The following is a 17,309-nucleotide window of genomic DNA, read 5'->3' as shown; positions in this document are numbered from 1 at the left end:
CCAGAATGGGCTGGCTACTTCCCCACCTCTGAGCCCTTCCTATACGCTTCTGCCCCCTGGAATTCCAGCCCCCACTCCATCTCTAGCTGCCAGAGGCCCTGCTCTTGCTGTTCTAGGAGCTTGGATTTGGAGGGTGGGACATGGCCTCGGGCAGAGTTCCAACGCTGGCATAGAGTCCCTGGAAGGAGAGGGCGCCTGTCTTTGGGACCTTCTGCCTAAAACCATCTCTGCAGGGGTTGCTCTGCAGGGACAAGGAGAGACCACTGGGCTCCAGTAGTCTTTCCAGTGGGCTCCAGAAGCTCCAGACTTCTTCCATCTCTTTTCCCTACCAGATGCCAGCAGTTCCTCCTCGCCGGAGATGTCTGACCTGGTGGAGGTGGCCGGAGAGCCAAACTGGCCCCCAGCTGAAGGGCCCAGCTGCTGCCAGACAGATGGCGCCAAGGACTGAGGTGCTGGTGATTCTCCAGCCATGGTCCAGCCCCACCACTGCCACCGTCACTGCCACTTTCCATGGGATTTAGAACTTTGGAGTTTTGTGCTGTGATTGGAGGAAGGACCTGGGGCCCTAGGGGCAGCAGCCCATCCTAGCCCCTCTTGTAGCCAGGCTGTTCTGTGGGCCTTGAGTGGGAATGCAGGAACCACCACCGCGTACCCCCCACCCCCACCCCACTGCCCTGCTGCTTACTTTAAAAAATCCCAGAAAAAATGCAAAGGTTGGAGTACCCGAAAAGGCAGGATGGTGAAGCCCCTGAAGGGGGAGCCCCTGCCCCCTCCTTTCCCCATCTCTCCTTCTGGGCCCCAGATACTGCCGGACCCCCTATCCCCATCCCCAGCTCCCATCTGGGCACCTTGCGTCCTTTATTTCGATGGCTTCCTGCATCTTGGCCTTTCGCCCAGGCCTGCGGTTGGTACAACCCCTGGCCAGAGCCATGGGTGGGAGAGCGCTGGGCAGTCACTCAGGCCCCTCTGAGGAGTGACGGGCCACTGTAGAGAGCAAGTTACTGGCCACCCTGCCAGGGCCCCGCCAACTGCCTCTGTTAGGGGTTGGCACAGGCCCCTGCCAAGGGTCGGAAGGTGGCCACCCTGGAGCTGGGGGACTCTTGGCTAGGCAGGAGTGTTCTGGACTGAGGCAGAAGACAAAAGCAGGTTCTGGATGGGACCCTGCAGTCACTTAACAGTGGTGGCTCATGGGGGCTCTGAGTAGAAGTCCTGCTGTCACTAAGGGTGGGCAGCAGCAGGTTCTGAGGTGACCCTTGAGAAAGTGCAGGACTGAGAAGCAAGGGGAAGAGGTGGCCAGCCCTGGTGGGGGTGCCTGGGGCGGAAGGGCTTCCTGGCACCTCTTGCCAAGAACAAGACAGTGAATGGTTTGCGAAGGCACACTCCGGTTCCACAAGCCTTAGCAGGCACCAACCACTGCCAGTGGGAGGGCGGCTGGCCCAGTCTCTCCAGCCAGCGTCCAAGATGGGAACGCGCTGACCTCTCTGGAGAGCCAGGGAGCCTGGGCAGGCACAAAGGGTTCCCCCTCCCTCCCCGAAGTGGGGAAACTGCCCAGCCCAACCTTGTTAGGTGGGGAGTGGGAGCCCCGCCTTGGCGGGGCCTGGTGGCCACACGTCACCCCAAGATAATGAGGGCGTGGGGGGCACAGTCGCACCTCGTTCCACTGAGGCCCCAGTCCACTGGGAGGCTCAGCTTACCCCGCGCGCTCCGGAGAGGCGGCCCCATGGGCTGGGGGGACGGACACGCCTCCGCCTGACCAAGTTTGGCGGCTGCGCAGGGCCTGGGGCGCTGGCGCGGGGACCTCCTGCCCTCCGCTGCTCCCTGCGACCCTGCCAGAGCTCCCCCAACTCCCGCGAGCCCCCAGGCCGCCAGGCCAAGCTCCAGACGGTCTGGCCCCTGGGGCAGAGGAGAGGCCCCCCCCCCCCCCGGGCTGTGGCCCCGACCCCTCCCAGCGCATGGTGGGGGAAGCCCCAGCCCCAAGTCTGTGTGTGTTGCTTTGTTAGTTGTGTTTTCTCCTATGTGTGGGTTTTTTTCTTGGAGCTGTTTCATAGGAATTCCTGTAATAAAGACTTGGTGTTCTCTTGGTGCTCTGATGTGGTCCGCAGTGTGGGCTGGACCCTTCTCTTTTCTCTTCTTGCCTTGGGCAGAGTTTGGCCTCCTGGAGCCCCTGTCACTCCCGAGGGCCACCTGCCTCGCCACTCTCCACCCTCTCCCCAAAAGTCCCCCGTTAACCAGTTAACCCACAGAGTGTGTAAGGTCCCAAGGGCTTAGCTCTCCCATGGCAGTGCACTCCGGAGGCGACACCTGCTACCCGTACAGCAAGCTCGCCAACCTGCTGGCTTTGCTAAGCGCAGGCGCTCTCCTGTTTGCCCTGGGAAAGTAAACCACTAGCTGATAGGCAAAGGAAAACACCAAGGGGAAAAGCCAGTCTGCCAGGAAAGCTCCAGCGCATCATTTCCCCAAATAAACAGAAAGCTTCTGGAGCAGCTGAGGGGAGGCTGCTGGGATATGCAATGCCAGACTTCAAAGACCGGCAGATATCTTCCCGTGCAAGCACCTCTGCCTTTCCCCTCCGCAGCTCAGCCAGACCACCTCCCAGGCCAGGGAGCGCACTGCCAAAAGAGGAAGCTGCTGCCGTTTCCAGAGGGCAGTTCTCAAGGTTAAAAATGTCTTTCTTGTGTTGAGCCCAAAGCTCTCCTTGTGGCTTCCACCCACGCATCTTGTTTCTGGGCTCCCAGTCACCCAGGCCTAGGACACTGCTGTTCCCCCATGCCACATTTGAACTCAGCCTCTGAAGGAACAATGAGGGTTCCTCCCGCCCTCCTTAGAAAGAGGTTCTCCCTCAGCCCCAGCCAGACCCAGGAACAGCTGGTGATGCTTTACATGCGTACTGTTTGCAGGAGGGCAACCCAAACTTAATCTTTAACCTAACCCTACTCTTTTAAAAGATTTTAAGTAATCTCTGTACCCAACTTGGGACTTGAACTTACAACCCAGAGGTCCAGAATCTAGTGGTCTACTGACTGAGCCAGCCAGGTGCCCTGGCCTTGTGCATTTTTTACTGATAGGTACGTAATCCCCAGAGCATAGGAGCATAGTACTGACACTTAGGGACTTGTTAGGAATGCCAGTTCTCAGCCCTAGGCTAGACATACTGAGTCAGAGCTACTCGGGGAATGTAGCCCAGCAATCTGATTCTGGTGTCTGGAGCCACAGCGCCAGGCCACTACCTAGTACTGGCTGCCCAGAATTACCTGAATGCTTAAAAAAAACAAATCCTGATGCCTAGTACCCCAGACAAATTAAATCAACAACCATGGAGTGATTTATTTTAAAGCTCCTCAAGTAATTTAAATTTGCAATCAAGTTTGAGGACTGGCACACTGGGAAGTCTGGTAGGTGTTTCATATTAGCTCAATTAATCTTACCTAATAATGGCCACTTGATAGATGATGAAATGACAATTCAGAAAGGTTAAGTAACTGGCAAGATTACAGAGCTAGTAAGGTGTGAAGCCAGAAACAGGCCCTCAGGCTGCCTAATTCCAAAACCTCTGTTCTACGCTCCCCAGCCCTGCTGCTCCAAGTGGACCAGCGTCGCCTGGGGCCCTACTCCAGACCCATGGACTCTGAAACCGTTATTAACAAGTGCTCTGGATGATTCTGTACATGCCAAGTTTGAGAAGCACAGTTCTACAACCTTGCTACTCAAAATCTGTGCTAGGTACCAGCAGCATTTGTATCATCTGGAACTTGAGAGAAACACAGAATTTCAGGGTCTACCCTAGACCTACTGGACTAGAATTTTTTTTTAATATTTTATTTATTCACTTGACAGACAGAGATCACAAGCAGGCAGGGAGGCAGGCAGAGAGAGGGGAGGAAGCAGGCTCCCTGCTGAGCAGAGAGCCCAATGGGGGGCTCCATCCCAGGACCCTGGGATCGTGACCTGAGCTGAAGGCAGAGGCTTTAGCCCACTGAGCTACCCAGGCGTTCCTGGACTAGAATTTTAACGAACTCTTCAGGTGACTTGGATGCACACTTAAGCGGGAGAAACACCACTCGAGAACATCAGGTCTCAAACTTGCTGTACATGGGAATTATTTTTCCTTTCTTTCTCCCTCTCTCTTTCTCTCTTTCATTCATTCTCTCTCTCTCTCTCTCTCCACCCAACATGGAGCTCGAACCCATGACTCTGAGATCAAGATTTGCACATTCCTTCGACTCACCCAGCCAGGTGCCTCGTACTGGAATTATTTCTGAAATTTTGGGTCTCATTCTCAAAAGATTCTGATTTCATTGGTATGGGATTTAGGCTGTACATCTGGTAACTGGACTGCAAAGGCTCCTCAGGTGGTTCTAACATGCAATGGAGTTTGAGAACCAGTCACTGTTTGCCTTTCGGTGTAGCTGACTGAAGCTGACTGTAGCCAGAGAGGGGAATTGGGGAGAAAAGGCAAAGAGAGCTCCCCAGATCCAACAGTGGATGAAGCCTCTGCTCCACGATGAGTCCCTCTGTGTTGAACGGTGTCTTCCTAGGACTTAGGAAGGAGTCGGGGTGGGCCGGACAACCCCCTTATCCATCTGCCCTCACATGCCAGGCTCATCTGCAAATGTTGGGCTTCTGGTATCCACGAGGTGATACATGGGAGGTCTGCCTCCTGCAAAAGTGCTGAGCTGGGCTCTCTGGAGTTCTGGCCCAGCCCGTGCCCCTCCCGCTTTGTGCGCTTTGGTGTCTCCAGGCTCAGCCCAGCCTGTGAGGAGATCATGGGTCTGAAGAATGGTGTCCCCAGAACTGTCCTGGTTATTACCATGCTGGGGACTCAAACCTCCCTCTGTTCTCTTGAGGCACCTGGTAGGGGGTTGAGGTTGGAGGAAAGATGGAGAATTTTGTTTGCAGAAGGCAGAAGGCAGGTGAGGCATGGGATGATGAAGATGATAGCTGCCTATTGAGTGCTTACTGTATGCAACTTTTCTGGGGTGCTTTATATACATTATTTTACCTAATCCCCACAACTATTATATGAAATCAGTATGATCACTCCCATTTCTCAGATGAGGAAACTGAGGTACAGAGATGTTAAGATCCTTACTCAACATGACCCTTGGTTATTGGTAGTACTTACTACCCAGGGAGCTGAACTCCCAAATTGGTACCTAAACACTAAGCTATAAAATGGGGTGAGGGAACAGGTGATAAGACCTAGAACCTCTCCATAGATGCAATCTGTTGAACACAAAAAGGTCCCCCTGATTAAAAACATCTCCATAGTGATGTGTGATCCAACAGTGTGCCTGGAACTCACGTATTAGCATTCTTTATTTGGTTTAAAAAAGTCTCTTAGCATTTCCATTAAATGAAAAATATGCTGTTTAGAGAGAAGCACATGAACTCCTTTGCCCATTATCACAGCACAGATTAATTTGTTGGATTAGCTGGCTAGGCCAGCTGGAGGAAGATTTAGAAATTTCTGGAGATGGGCGGGGGCCTGGCGCCGGTTGAGGAGGGATGTGTAAATCTACTGCCACCTGGTGGTCTCTCTCAGAATTGGCCATTGACAGGCCAACATCATTCTCCCACAAGGAAGTGAGCACCTGTTAGGCCAGAGGCCAAACAGAAGGGAATTTACTATTTGCATGGTTATATGTTTTGCAAATTTTGCAAAACAAGGATATTTTTGTACTTGTTTTTCCTTAAAAGAGCCTCTAAGATTACATAAGCTTTACACCCCACCAAACCAGTAGCTACCCTAATTTCTAGAGATTAAAGAGTCACAACTCTTTATCAGGTCAAGAGGATTATTCCAGAGACTCCAGAGTGAGGGGCTGCAAAGCTCAGCACAAACTCAGCTGGCTACATCCTTGCTACTCAAAGTGTGCTCTGTGGACCCAGTGACCGAATGAATGTCCTGGTTTCCAGGTCCAACTGTTTCTCAGATGTGTGAATCTCAATGCTAAAACTGGGAGAGTCCTGGGCAAACTTAGGCCAGTCGGTTGCCCTGCCTACAGATTAGCGGTGTTGGCATCAACTTGGGCGATTGTTTGAAATTCAGAGTTTGGGTCCTCACCCCAGGTCTCCCGAGTCAGGACCTGCATTTTCCAAGCTCTTGGGAGGTTTGGATGCACGTTAAGGATGCAGTTGCTTTGCCTTCCACAAGAAACGAGAGACCCATATCAGCCTGAAGCATCTGCCTTCAAGGGTTGCATCTTCTGCTGGGAAAGCTCCAGAGTGATTCCAATTGCCTTTTAATTCTAATAATAAGAGGCCAGGTTGTTGCTTCAGGCACAGATGGCTCCTGTTTCCTTGGCTACAAAAGGAGCCACGGTGATAGAGGGGTGGGTAGAGGCATAAAGTGTTTCTCTTTCCTCTCCTTGAACTGGATTTTTGTTGGGGGTCAAGACTGCTTGCTGAAGAAATGAATGGGCAGCTGTGTGAACATGCTTTGCAAATTGTTAGGTGTGATTGAATAAATTGTGATCCATTGCTTTTCAATGAGGAATGTTCAGAAGCCATCATCATTACTCTTATTTATTGGGCCTATACACTAGGCACTGTTTTAATAACTCTGAAGGTACTGACCCACTGACTCGTCACAACAAGGCTATATGGTGGGTGCTATGATTATGCTCATTTTGCAGATAACAAAGCTGAGGCCCAGAGGTTTGTAAAAATGGATCTGTCAGTGAGGCACACAGGATAGCCAGAACTAGAGATGACCAGGGTCGTGGTGGGGTGGAGGATTATTTCCATTCAATCACAGCTTTTGCCCATACACATAGGGTGTATTTGAGGAAGGCCTCCAGGAAGGAGGGCTGGATGGTGCCATCCTCATTTGTCCTAGCTTGGCTTTAGTCATCCATGTTGTTTTTTAGGAAACTCTGAGAGTCAGCTCCAGGCCAACCCCAGGCAGGGTAGGGGAAGGCAGAAATAGGAAAGACCCGGTTCCTGCCCTCAGAGAGGCCCAGATAGAGACGCAGACAAGAAAGTAGAGTCACACCACCACATTTTGAGAGGGAGAAGGTTAGGGAGGAAGGGAGCAGAGTCTGGCAGAGGGTGTGCTGGGGGCTCAAGTGCTCTCCTGATGGACACCAAAGGAAGGGGAGGTATGGGCCTCTGAGGAGCATGCTGGACCAGGAGAGGGAGCACACAACAGCCTGGCGAGGGGGGAGATGGCACTCTAGCCTTCTCCTTGTCTTTTATCCTCCTGGTCCATATACTATTGTTTTCCTCCTTTTCGAAGGCAAGCAGCTAATTTCTCCCTGACCCTGGCTTTCTGCCAAAGGTGAGTAGCAGGGGAATCTGGGTGGCTCAGTAGTTGAGCGACTGCCTTCCACTCAGGTCATGATCCTGGATCTAGTCCCTCATGGGGCTCCCTGCTCAGCAAGGAGTCTGCTTCTCCCCCGGATCCTCCCCCTTCTCATGCTCTCTTTCTAATAAATAAAATCTTAAAAAAAAAAAAAGTTGAGTAGCAGTATTAATGATTTCATCAATATGCTGGGACTTTTACTTACCAAGGCTGTCCTGCTATTGGGGTGCTTTTGTCTCTTTTTGTCTGACACATTCCCAGGCACTATATAAATAAGGGCACTCTTCATAAAGATGTGGGCAGAGTGTAGGGAAGCCACAAAGGATGGCCCAAAGCATTTGGCTAGTGACAGAGGGACACCGTTTGCTGAGTCTAGGTCTGAAGGGGCCAAGGAGGAAATAGGGACTGAAACCTGGGAAGAGAGCTCTGTGTGAAGAGGCCGCCCTGTGAGAATTCCCCTGGACTATTGGTGGGAATGCAAGCTGGTGCAACCACTCTGGAAAACAGTATGAAGGGTCCTTAAGAAGATGAAGATAGAGCTACCCTATGACCCAGCAATTGCACTACTGGGTATTTACCCTAAAGACACAAAAATGCTGATTCAAAGGGGCACATGCACCCCAATGTTTATAGCAGCACTACGGACAATAGCCAAATTATGGAAAAAACCCAAATGTTCATCGACTGGTGGTGAATAGATAAAGAAGATGTGGTGGCACCTGCGTGGCTCAGTAGGTTAAGCATCTGTCTTCAGTTCAGGTCATGATCTCAGGGTCCTGGGATTGAGCCTCCTATAGGGCTCCCTTCTCAGCAGGGAGTCTGCTTCTCCTTCTCCCTCTGCCCCTCCCCCTGCTTGTGCTCTCTTTCTCTCTCTCTTTCAAATAAATAAAATCTTTTAAAAAAGATGTGGTGTAAACACACACACACGGAATATTACTGAGTCATCAGAAAGAATGAAATCTTGCCATTTGCAACAACACAAATGGAACTAGAGTGGGATGAGGTCCATAGAAGTCAGCCTCGTGAGGAACAGAGCAGGGTTAAGTCGGTGTGGATCTAGCTGGGCAGACGGGAGCTCTTCAGACTAAGTACTTAGCAATGTAATGGGGCTGGACAGCATCCCTCCAAAATTCCGACGTTGAAATCCCAACCCCCAGTATCTCAGAATGTGGCCGCGTTTGGAGATCATCTTTAAAGAGGAACTGAAGTTAAAATGAGGCCATTAGGTCTGGCCCAGATCCAATATGACCAGTGTCACAAGAAGAGGACACACGACAGAGGGAAGACCACGTGAGGATTCAGGGCAGCCGTCCGCAAGCCAAGGAGAGAGGCCTCAGCAGCAACCAACCTTGCCAAGTTGATCTCGGACTTCTGGCCTCCAGAACTGCGAGAAAATACCTTTCTGGTGTTGAGGCCACCCAGTCTGTGATCCCTTGTTACGGCTGCCCTAGCCGACTACTACAATATGAAAATGCTTCTGTCCTAGGGGGCAGTGGGCGGGTGATAGATCACAAGAGCAGCAGTGATGCTGTAACTGCCATCAGACTCGTCATGTACTAGCACTAAGTGCCTGTTGCTACGATTCGGGCTGTCCACAACGGCGGCTTCTACTCCTGCTGCAAGGCACGCAGACAGTTAAGACTGTTTAGTGGGCACATCTACAGCGCAGTAGAAGGAATACGACCTTTTGGAGAGTTTACAAGTTCTCTTTCCTACTGTGTAAGATTGCCGGGACACTACCTATGGCATCAGAGAGTTGAACAGTTTAACAAGATGATCCAGATTTCTGGTGCAGCATGTGGCATGAGTAAAACAGCCCCTTGCAGCCTTGAGAGGTCCTGGTGAGAAGACAGAAGCCTCTAAGGTCCAGTTTGCCTGCCCTCAGCTGCCTGACAGCCTCTTCCCTTTCAGGAATGAACACTCCCTAGGGTGCTCACTTCCTGCTGCAGGCTGGGGGTTCCCCATTCATCTTGCTCCCACATTCCCATGGTCCTCCTATCTACACACCATCATTCCCCTGTCTCAGGGACAGAGGCATTAAATAGGATGCTGGAGGGGAAACTTTCAAGGTTCACAAGAGGAAGGAACTTTCCTAAGAAGATCTAGAGGAAAAATTCCCACCTTGCAATTCCTCCCCTATTGAGGGTTTGCACTCTTGGCTCTCCTCCCTTATTGTAGAATAAACCCTTCTACTTCTTTACCAGCGGTCACTGCAATAGCCTAGGGAGTCAGGCCTGAGTGGGAGAGGGGAAGTGTGTCTGTGGTCTCCCCCAGCAGCTAGCTCAGACTTGGGACAGAATTAGAAACTTGTTATGAGGCTGGGAAGACTATATTTAGCTGGGAGCATGTTTGTTCTCCCTAGAGCAGAGTCCTCCAGACCTTCCTAGGACTGGGAGATTGGAATCTCTACACTTGGCCCAGGAGCCAGAACTGGGTTCTTTCTTCCCTTTGTCACAGGGCCCTGTGGCAACAGTGAAACCGCCCTCTTAGTGTAGCCCTGGGCCTCAGATCATCCTGGCCCTTGCCCCTGGGGCGAGCTTTGTCCCGTCTCTATAGGTCTACCCATCTCCAGCTTGAGGCATAGCTAAGGAGGGTTTGGGGTTCTAGAGAGGGCCCAGGCTGTGCTGGAAGCCTGGCTCTGTCACTCAAGTATCTGACAAGATACTTCACCCACTGTGGCCTCACTTTCTCATCTATAATAAGGCTAATAATAGCTACCTTCTGAGTAGGTGTGTGGATTCCAAGATAACACAAACAAGCAGTAACTGCTTCTCAAACATTACATTCCTCCTCCTTACCAGCCTCCCATAGAGTGGGAGGGCTCTGGGATGACTTGCTGCTCTTTCTGGCTTACAAAGATGATAATGTGTTCCCAGAAGCTATTTTGTGTGTCTGTGATTCAAAACATTTCATTGGATTAAAAAGCTCAAATATGAGTAAAAACTCTTTACAGGTCAAACTCTGAGGGATACATAAAGAAAAAATATTCTTTTCTTGCAGTCTCACTGGAGATAACCAATCTTCACAGTCTTGTGTGCCTTCCACATGGTTTCTATCTCCATACAAACACAAACACATATAAAGGTGTTTTCTTTATTCTTTGAACAGGTTAGGATCCCACTAAAATGTTTCTCTGCAACGTCCTTTTTCATTTTAGAAGTCATGGGCGTGCATCTAGGGAAATGCAGAGGGATATAACTTGTTCATTGTAATAGCTGCATAGGATTGCATAGGATATATAAACCATAACTTTCCATTTGATTTTCTTCTCCGCTACAATACTGCAATGATCATTCTTGCACCATTACCCTCAGGACATTGCGCTTTGAGTTCTCTGGGGTACTCTACCCTTAGTATGATTATTGGACCAGAAGGTCACCCTGAGAGGTTACTGTCCCCAGATTTTTGAGTCTCCGTATCGGAATTTTGTCCTGTTCACTTTCGCTTTTCCAGCTCCAAAAGGAGCGAGCCCGCGACGCCTCCCGCGGAGAAAACACTAGTTGCCCCGCAGCATCCCGAGGTCAGCGGATGCTGGAGGCACTCCGGGGTCAACGGACTCCCGGGGCACGCCGCATGGCAGGGCGCGGAGGAAGGAGGCTAGGGCCTTAGTGTGACCTTGGGCCGGTGCCTGCCCGTCCCCGGCCTCGGTTTCCTTCTGCGGAGTCTGTGGCTCCAAACAAGGTAAGGCGCGGTCCGGGCCTTGCCACGGTGTGACCTCTCATCTCTGTCTTTACATGCGTCCTGGCCTAGCTGGCTCCCCGAACGTAAGCTGCGCCTCACTCCTTCCTCCCCATCATCTTCCCTCCGCGCCGCCCCACCTTCTTGACTGGAGTAGGCTCCGCAAGGCCAGAGAGGGCAAAGCAACCATCTGCGAGAGTCCCTCCTCTAGATCGGTCATTTATTGCTTCTGCCCGGCTCTGGCCCGCTCCCTCCCTTTCGGCTCGGCTATCGAGTGCTCCAGTCTGAACCTGGTCGCAGCCAACACCCGCACCAGTTCGGCCCATCCTTTGCTTCTGCCTGGCTCGGCTCGCCGGCTGCGGCGGCGGAGAGAGCGCCGCGATCCTCGTCTCGGCCAGCAGCCTCCGCCCATTTCGCCTGCCGCCGGCGCTTCCGCTTCCGGTAGCCCCCGGCCGTAAGTGTCCGAGGCACCAGCCATGGCGAGGAGCCGGCTGGAGACCGTTGGGGAGTGTTTTCTCGCGGTGCGTGCTCGGACCCGGTGTGGGCTGAGGGTACCTCCTCAGGAAGGGGGCTCTCGACCGCTGACGCTCTTTCTGGGTGGGTCAGAGCCGGGCGAAGCATTCTCCAGAGTGCGGGAGTCTGAGCCGGGGGAGGCCCTCTCGTGCTCCCTCCTGTCTCTGAATAGGTGTGCTTGACGACCCACTCTCTGAACGCATCTTTCCCTTTCAAGATTGCACCTCTCCCCTGTCCGAGCGGAGTTCCCTAGGAAGAGGAAGGGAGGAAGATGATGATGGGCCCCTGTGGGCCACCTTTGTATTTTCTTCGACGCGGCGAGGATGGGGCGAGGGGGGGTGGGACGCACCTGAGAAAAAGAGAACTTAAAACTTAACCCCTGAGCTTTGTTAGTTTGGTTTGGAATATGGAAATATGTTAACTGTAGGTGGGGAACACTCCGCTCTGGCCTCCTTCCGGTGATCCCACCGATGTCCCAGGCGGTGACTAGACTGACTCAGGGGTTTAGACTGTTGTAACTGACTGACCTTCGTTATCTTCCCTTCCTTAAGGACTCGGGACCTGATTCGGGCTGGGGTGTTGAACGAGAAGCCCCTGTGGTTTGACGTATATAATGCCTTTCCCCCACTGAGAGAACCCGTCTTCCGGAGGCCCCGCTTGCGATATGGCAAAGCCAAAGCTGCCATCCAGGACATCTTGTACCCCGAGGATCGGATTAGAGCGTGAGTGCCGAGCCACGTGGTGGACAGGAGGCAGCAAAACTTCAGGAGGAGAGATTTAGCTAGCAGTCTGGTGACTTTTTTTTTTAGGAGTCGAGCCAGGGCTTGCCCTGTGAAGAAGGTCTTGTGTATCTCCCAAGTTAGGGAATCTGAAGCAAGTTCTGGGAAATAGGATCTGGAGCCCAACTGGTGGACTGGTAGTTGCAGTTATAGCTACCCGTTTCTGTGTGTCTGTTAGCACTATGCCAAGCCCTTAAAAAACATTCTCTAACCTGGGCCTTACTCTAACCCTACAAGATCAGTGTATTGTCTTCATTTTATTCTTAAAGACTATGGGGCTCAAGGAGGTCAACTCACTGGGAATTCAGTGGCAGAGCTCTTTCCCACAAATAGTGATGTCAGTTTTTAGTACCTAGAATTTGTGTGATCCTTTTTTTTTTTTTTTTTTTTTAAGATTTTATTTATTTGACAGAGATCACAGGCAGAGAGGCAGGCAGAGAGAGGGGAGGAAGCAGGCTCCCCACTGAGCAGAGAGCCCAATGCGGGGCTCAATCCCAGGACCCTGGGATCATGACCTGAGTGGAAGGCAGAGGCTTTAACCCACTGAGCCACCCAGGCACCCCGTGATTCTTTTTTCTTAAATATTAAGATCAGAGGTGGTACCTTGTTCAGGGTAATATATTTCTTTCTTTCTTTTTTTTTTTTAATTTTAGAGAGAGTGGGTGTGCATACACACAAGAGCAGAGGGGAAGGGCAGAGGGAGAAGCAGACTCTGTGCTAAGCATGGAGCCCCAGGCGAATCTCAATCTTGCAACCCTGAGCCTGACCTGAGCCAAATCCAGGAGTCAGATGCTCAGCTGACTGTGCCACCCAGGTGCCCCTGTCCTCTTATTCTTTTCTCTATTTCTGGATGTAAAAAAACAATTTATGAGGTCATTATATTCTCATTTGAGGTCTAGACCCCTTTCATATCAGGAATCTCCTCCCTGGCCCTCAACACTCGTTGAGGTGGGGGAACAAGTATGTTCTTGCTCTACTTGGAATTTTTCAGGGTAGTTCCTGAAGTACGAGATCTTTGGGGGCATTGATTTCTTTGTCAGTGTTTTTCGGGGTAGGCTCATTGTACGTACTTGGTCAGGATTTATGTATTAAAATCATTTGTGGGTGTGCCTAGGAGTCTTATTCAGGTCAGCATTTGACTCTTGATTTTGGCTCAGGTCATGATCTCAGGGTCCTGGGATTGAACGCTCCATAAGGCTTTACCATAGGGAGTCTGCTTGGGATTCTCTCTTTCTCCCTCTCCCCCTTTTCCTGCTTGTGCCTTCTGTCCCTCTCTAAAAAAAAAAAAAAAAAAAAAAAATCATTTGTGTTCCTGCTGTATCGTTAGCAGGAGCTAGGTGATAGTTCATTGGAGATGTGGAATATTTTATTGGTCCCTTTTTTATCACTGTTAATGTCAAAATAATAATACCTTGCATTGAAATAATTTTTTGAACCTTTATTTTCGTGGCTTCCTTTTTGTGTTTTTAATATTTTAAAGAACTTATAAAAACAAAATAAGTTCCAGACATATCAAAACCTAAATGTAAAAAATCAAAGCATAAAAGTACTAGAAGAAAACGTGGAAAAATTTTTAAGAATAATCTGAGTGATAAAGACCTTTGTCAGTATAACATAAAACCCAGAAGCCATATTAAAATTTTATGCCCCCTAAAAAAGTGCCACAAGATGATTCAAAAGCCAGCCAACATATTGGGAAAAAAATTTGGTATTAAGTATGACAAAGGGCTAATTATATTGCTATAAAATTTGCTTATAAATCAGTAGAAAAAACCCACCAAACAGAAGAGCACAGAAAAGGAAATTCAGTTTGTTTTTAAACATATGAAAAGATGTCCAGTTTATTTCATAAGAAAAGGCAAAATTAAAATGAGTTACAATTTTTCATCTGTCAAATTGACAAAGAACAAAAAGTAGGAAGAGAGAATTAGGCCGGGGTATGGGGAAATAGACACTCTTCTATATTACTGCTGTGAGTGTAAATTGGCACAGCCACTTCAGGAAGCGTCTGGCAGTTTGGAAGGCCGTATTACAAATGCACATACCTTGAGCTAGTAAAACTGTTTTTATGAATTTATTCCAGACTCTTTGGACAGTGTACTAAGAAATACTGATAAAGTTAATCACTGTAGCACTGTCTACAGGAGCAAAAGGATTGGAAAAGGAGCAAAGGACTGGAAACCATATAAGTTCAATGATTTGAAATGATCTCTAAGAACTATTAAGTAGAAGAGGCAAGATGGGAGCGCCTGGGTGGCTCAGTGGGTTAAAGCCTCTGCCTTCAGCTCAGGTTGTGATCCCAGGGTTCTGGGATCGAGCCCCACATCGGGCTCTCTGCTCAGCAGGGAGCCTGCTTCCTCCTCTCTCTCTCTGCCTGCTTCTCTGCCTACTTGTGATCTCTGTCTGTCAAATAAATAAATAAAAATCTTAAAAAAAAAAAAAAAGAAGAGGCAAGATGTACAATGTACAAGATGTACAATAGTGTTTTCTGTCCTTGGAGTTAAACTATGTAGCTGAGGGGGAATGATAGATGCATGTATGCTTGTATATTAGAATATTCTTGGATGGATACCCAAGAAAATGGTTAGTGTTGCTTCCTGGGAGGGAGCTGGGGGTTTGGGGTGGAGGTGAGCAGGAATGTTAACTTTTCATTGGATACCTTTTTGTAATATTTGGTGTATTAGCCATGTGCATGCATAACTTAATTAAAAAAAAATAAGTTTATGCTTGGCTTAGTAATTTTTCTTCATGGCCATGATCTGTAAGTGGAGATTTATGTTGTGTTGTTTATATTTTCTAGGAAATTTTATTCAGCCTATGGATCTGGTCAGAGAGCTTTTGATCTGTTCAATCCAAACTTCAAGTCTACCTGTCAACAGTAAGCCATTTTAACATATCTTGGGTTAATTTTTTTGGTTTTTTTTTTTTTAAGGAATTTAATGATCAGTTTGAGGAGTTTTGTTGAATTCCCCAGGAGGAAAAAGCTACTCCTATAGGAAGATGTGTTAAGGGAAGGCTTTATACTGTGTAACAGCATGTTGATGACTCTCAATATACAGACCTCAGATGTGACTGTTTGGAATTCCAGGTTTGTGGAGAAGTACATTGAGCTACAGAAACTTGGAGAAACTGATGAAGAGAAGTTATTTGTGGAAACAGGGAAGGCTTTATTAGCAGCAGGTGTCATTCTGAGAAGAGTAGGAGAAACAAGGACTGTGAGTATTTTTTAATTAAAATTATTTTAAGGATTAGTTGTCTCTTTGTTAGAAGTTGAAGGCTTGGTTTTTCTTCTCCCAACCTTGGCCTGTGTCCCTGAACACCAGGTCAAATGCTGGTAGATGAAATATACTGAAATTTAAAAAAGATGTGTACATATACATATACTAAAATTTTGTGATAGTGACTGCTACTTGGAACAAGTGAGTTAGTATTAGGGCTTTTGAAATTATGGTTCTCTAGAGATTTTTATCATGTGTGTTGCTTGTTATAATAGAATTTGACCTGGGATATTAATGTTAATGTTTTGATTCCATGATAGAATGTGCTTAGCTTCAGCTAGCTTCAGCTTCAGCCAGTCAGTGGAGTGAAAATGACATCTGTGTGATGTATTTATGTTTGGTCTTTTAAGCAAAAGGAAGGTAGTCACATTTCCTGGGAATCTGAACCCACGGGTGTCAAACCTCAAACAGTATTGGAAAAAAACCAGCCTCTTCAAGAAGTTCCCCAGGATCAGCGTTTGGAGACATCTGAAGAACAGCCAAAAGGTCTCTCACCTCCCTGAAGAACTTGTATTCCATGTATACTGACATCCAGACTGTATTCACTAAATGAATGTTGAACTGTTTTTAACAGTTGAACTGTGTAAATGTTTCCCAGTCTCTAAGGCATTATGTTTGCCTTCTTTTAGTTCCTATTTCTAGGTTGTCATAAGCTCAGTTTCATGGTTTGAATGAACTTTTATGTTAGGATGGTATTAAATAAAGAATTCCCTGACTGCTTAAAAAGTAAATTTACTTTAAAATTGTAAATAGCATGAGGAAACCTTTATAAGAATGGTTTGAATGGGACACGTTTTGAGTAGGTCTGCTTAGATTTCTGTGTTAACATGTGGGTTGGCTATATCTGATTCTCGGTATCTTTCTCTTTTCTGGCTCCGTCAGGCTTTTACTTGTGCATATGGTATGTCCCCTGGGCCAACTGTTTCTGTCTGTAGATAATCTTTACATTTTACTATAGAACTATTGCTTTTCAACTTGAGAGGTCACGCTGACTTGTGCTTTGTGGTAAAAGTGAGAACCTATCATTGATGATAGACAGAGGTCGAAACTATAGCTTTAATCTCATAGATGAGGTTGAGGATGCTGGAGGCAATTAGCATAGGCCCGAACCTAGTCTGCTTAGTAAAGATTTGAATGAATAAGTGATTACATTCAGCCGAAGACTGAATTTAGAGGACATCTGTAGATAACTGGATTGCCAGGAGGAGGCCAGCTCATTTAGATGCTGTTCTCCCCCGGCATCCACCTGCCTCCTGGTGTGGAGATGTGCTCATGAGACCTTACCAACTGTTCTGCTTTCTTCATTTTCATATCTTCTCCTGAATAAATGACATCTTCTTCTAAGTGTGTAGCTTTTGTATTTCTGATCAGACCAGTGGTTTTCAGGTAGTAGAAAGAAGTTGCTTCAGAAATTCTCTGATTTTAGAACTCCTGTAGCTTTTCTGTTCTTTGCGTGCAGTCTCTTCTGTGTTCTGGCAGACCAAGGGCAGAGCCCACACCTCAGCCTGGGCACGGCCTTGCACACGGTGCTCTGGGAATGGAAGGTGAATAGTACATGAGGCAAAAGCAGTTTTCGGCCATGCTGTATCTCCCTGCCACCCCTGTCACCGTTTTGCAATTCTTCTTGTTTGTGGAATGTTTTACTTTTAGATGGGAAAGTAAATTCATCCATTCAACAACCATAGACAGCCAGTGAGTGCCAAGCTTGGGGAGGAGGTCTTAAGCAGGTGGGAGAGATGGTTCTGTTGGGGGTCACTC

General features: G+C 48.5%; 2 protein-coding genes across 5 annotated transcripts in view; both read left to right on the top strand.

Annotated features, from left to right (window-relative positions):
* Positions 1 to 2,090, top strand: part of CUEDC1 (CUE domain containing 1) — an 81,585-nt gene extending 79,495 nt beyond the window's left edge. For all 4 annotated transcript variants that reach the window (XM_045069927.1, XM_045069926.1, XM_045069929.1 and 1 more), the window contains one exon: positions 333 to 2,090. The gene's annotated coding sequence lies outside the window, so the exon portion shown is untranslated. The remainder of the gene's footprint in view (positions 1 to 332) is intronic.
* Positions 2,091 to 2,275: 185 nt separating this feature from the next.
* On the top strand, positions 2,276 to 16,277 carry MRPS23 (mitochondrial ribosomal protein S23). The gene is made up of 7 exons (XM_004747331.3): positions 2,276 to 2,376; positions 10,757 to 10,823; positions 11,282 to 11,502; positions 12,046 to 12,216; positions 15,074 to 15,151; positions 15,362 to 15,488; positions 15,902 to 16,277. The coding sequence occupies exons 1-7, from the start codon at positions 2,276 to 2,278 to the stop codon at positions 16,052 to 16,054; spliced, it is 918 nt and encodes a 305-aa protein (XP_004747388.2). The 3' UTR covers positions 16,055 to 16,277.
* Positions 16,278 to 17,309: the final 1,032 nt, after the last annotated feature.

This window comes from Mustela putorius, unplaced genomic scaffold (assembly GCF_011764305.1).
Source record: "Mustela putorius furo isolate JIRA1106 unplaced genomic scaffold, ASM1176430v1.1 tig00003962_pilon_pilon_pilon, whole genome shotgun sequence".
Classification (NCBI taxonomy): Eukaryota; Metazoa; Chordata; class Mammalia; order Carnivora; family Mustelidae; genus Mustela; species Mustela putorius.
Note: the sequence above shows the minus strand (reverse complement) of the source record. Positions and strands in the feature narration are given on the sequence as shown.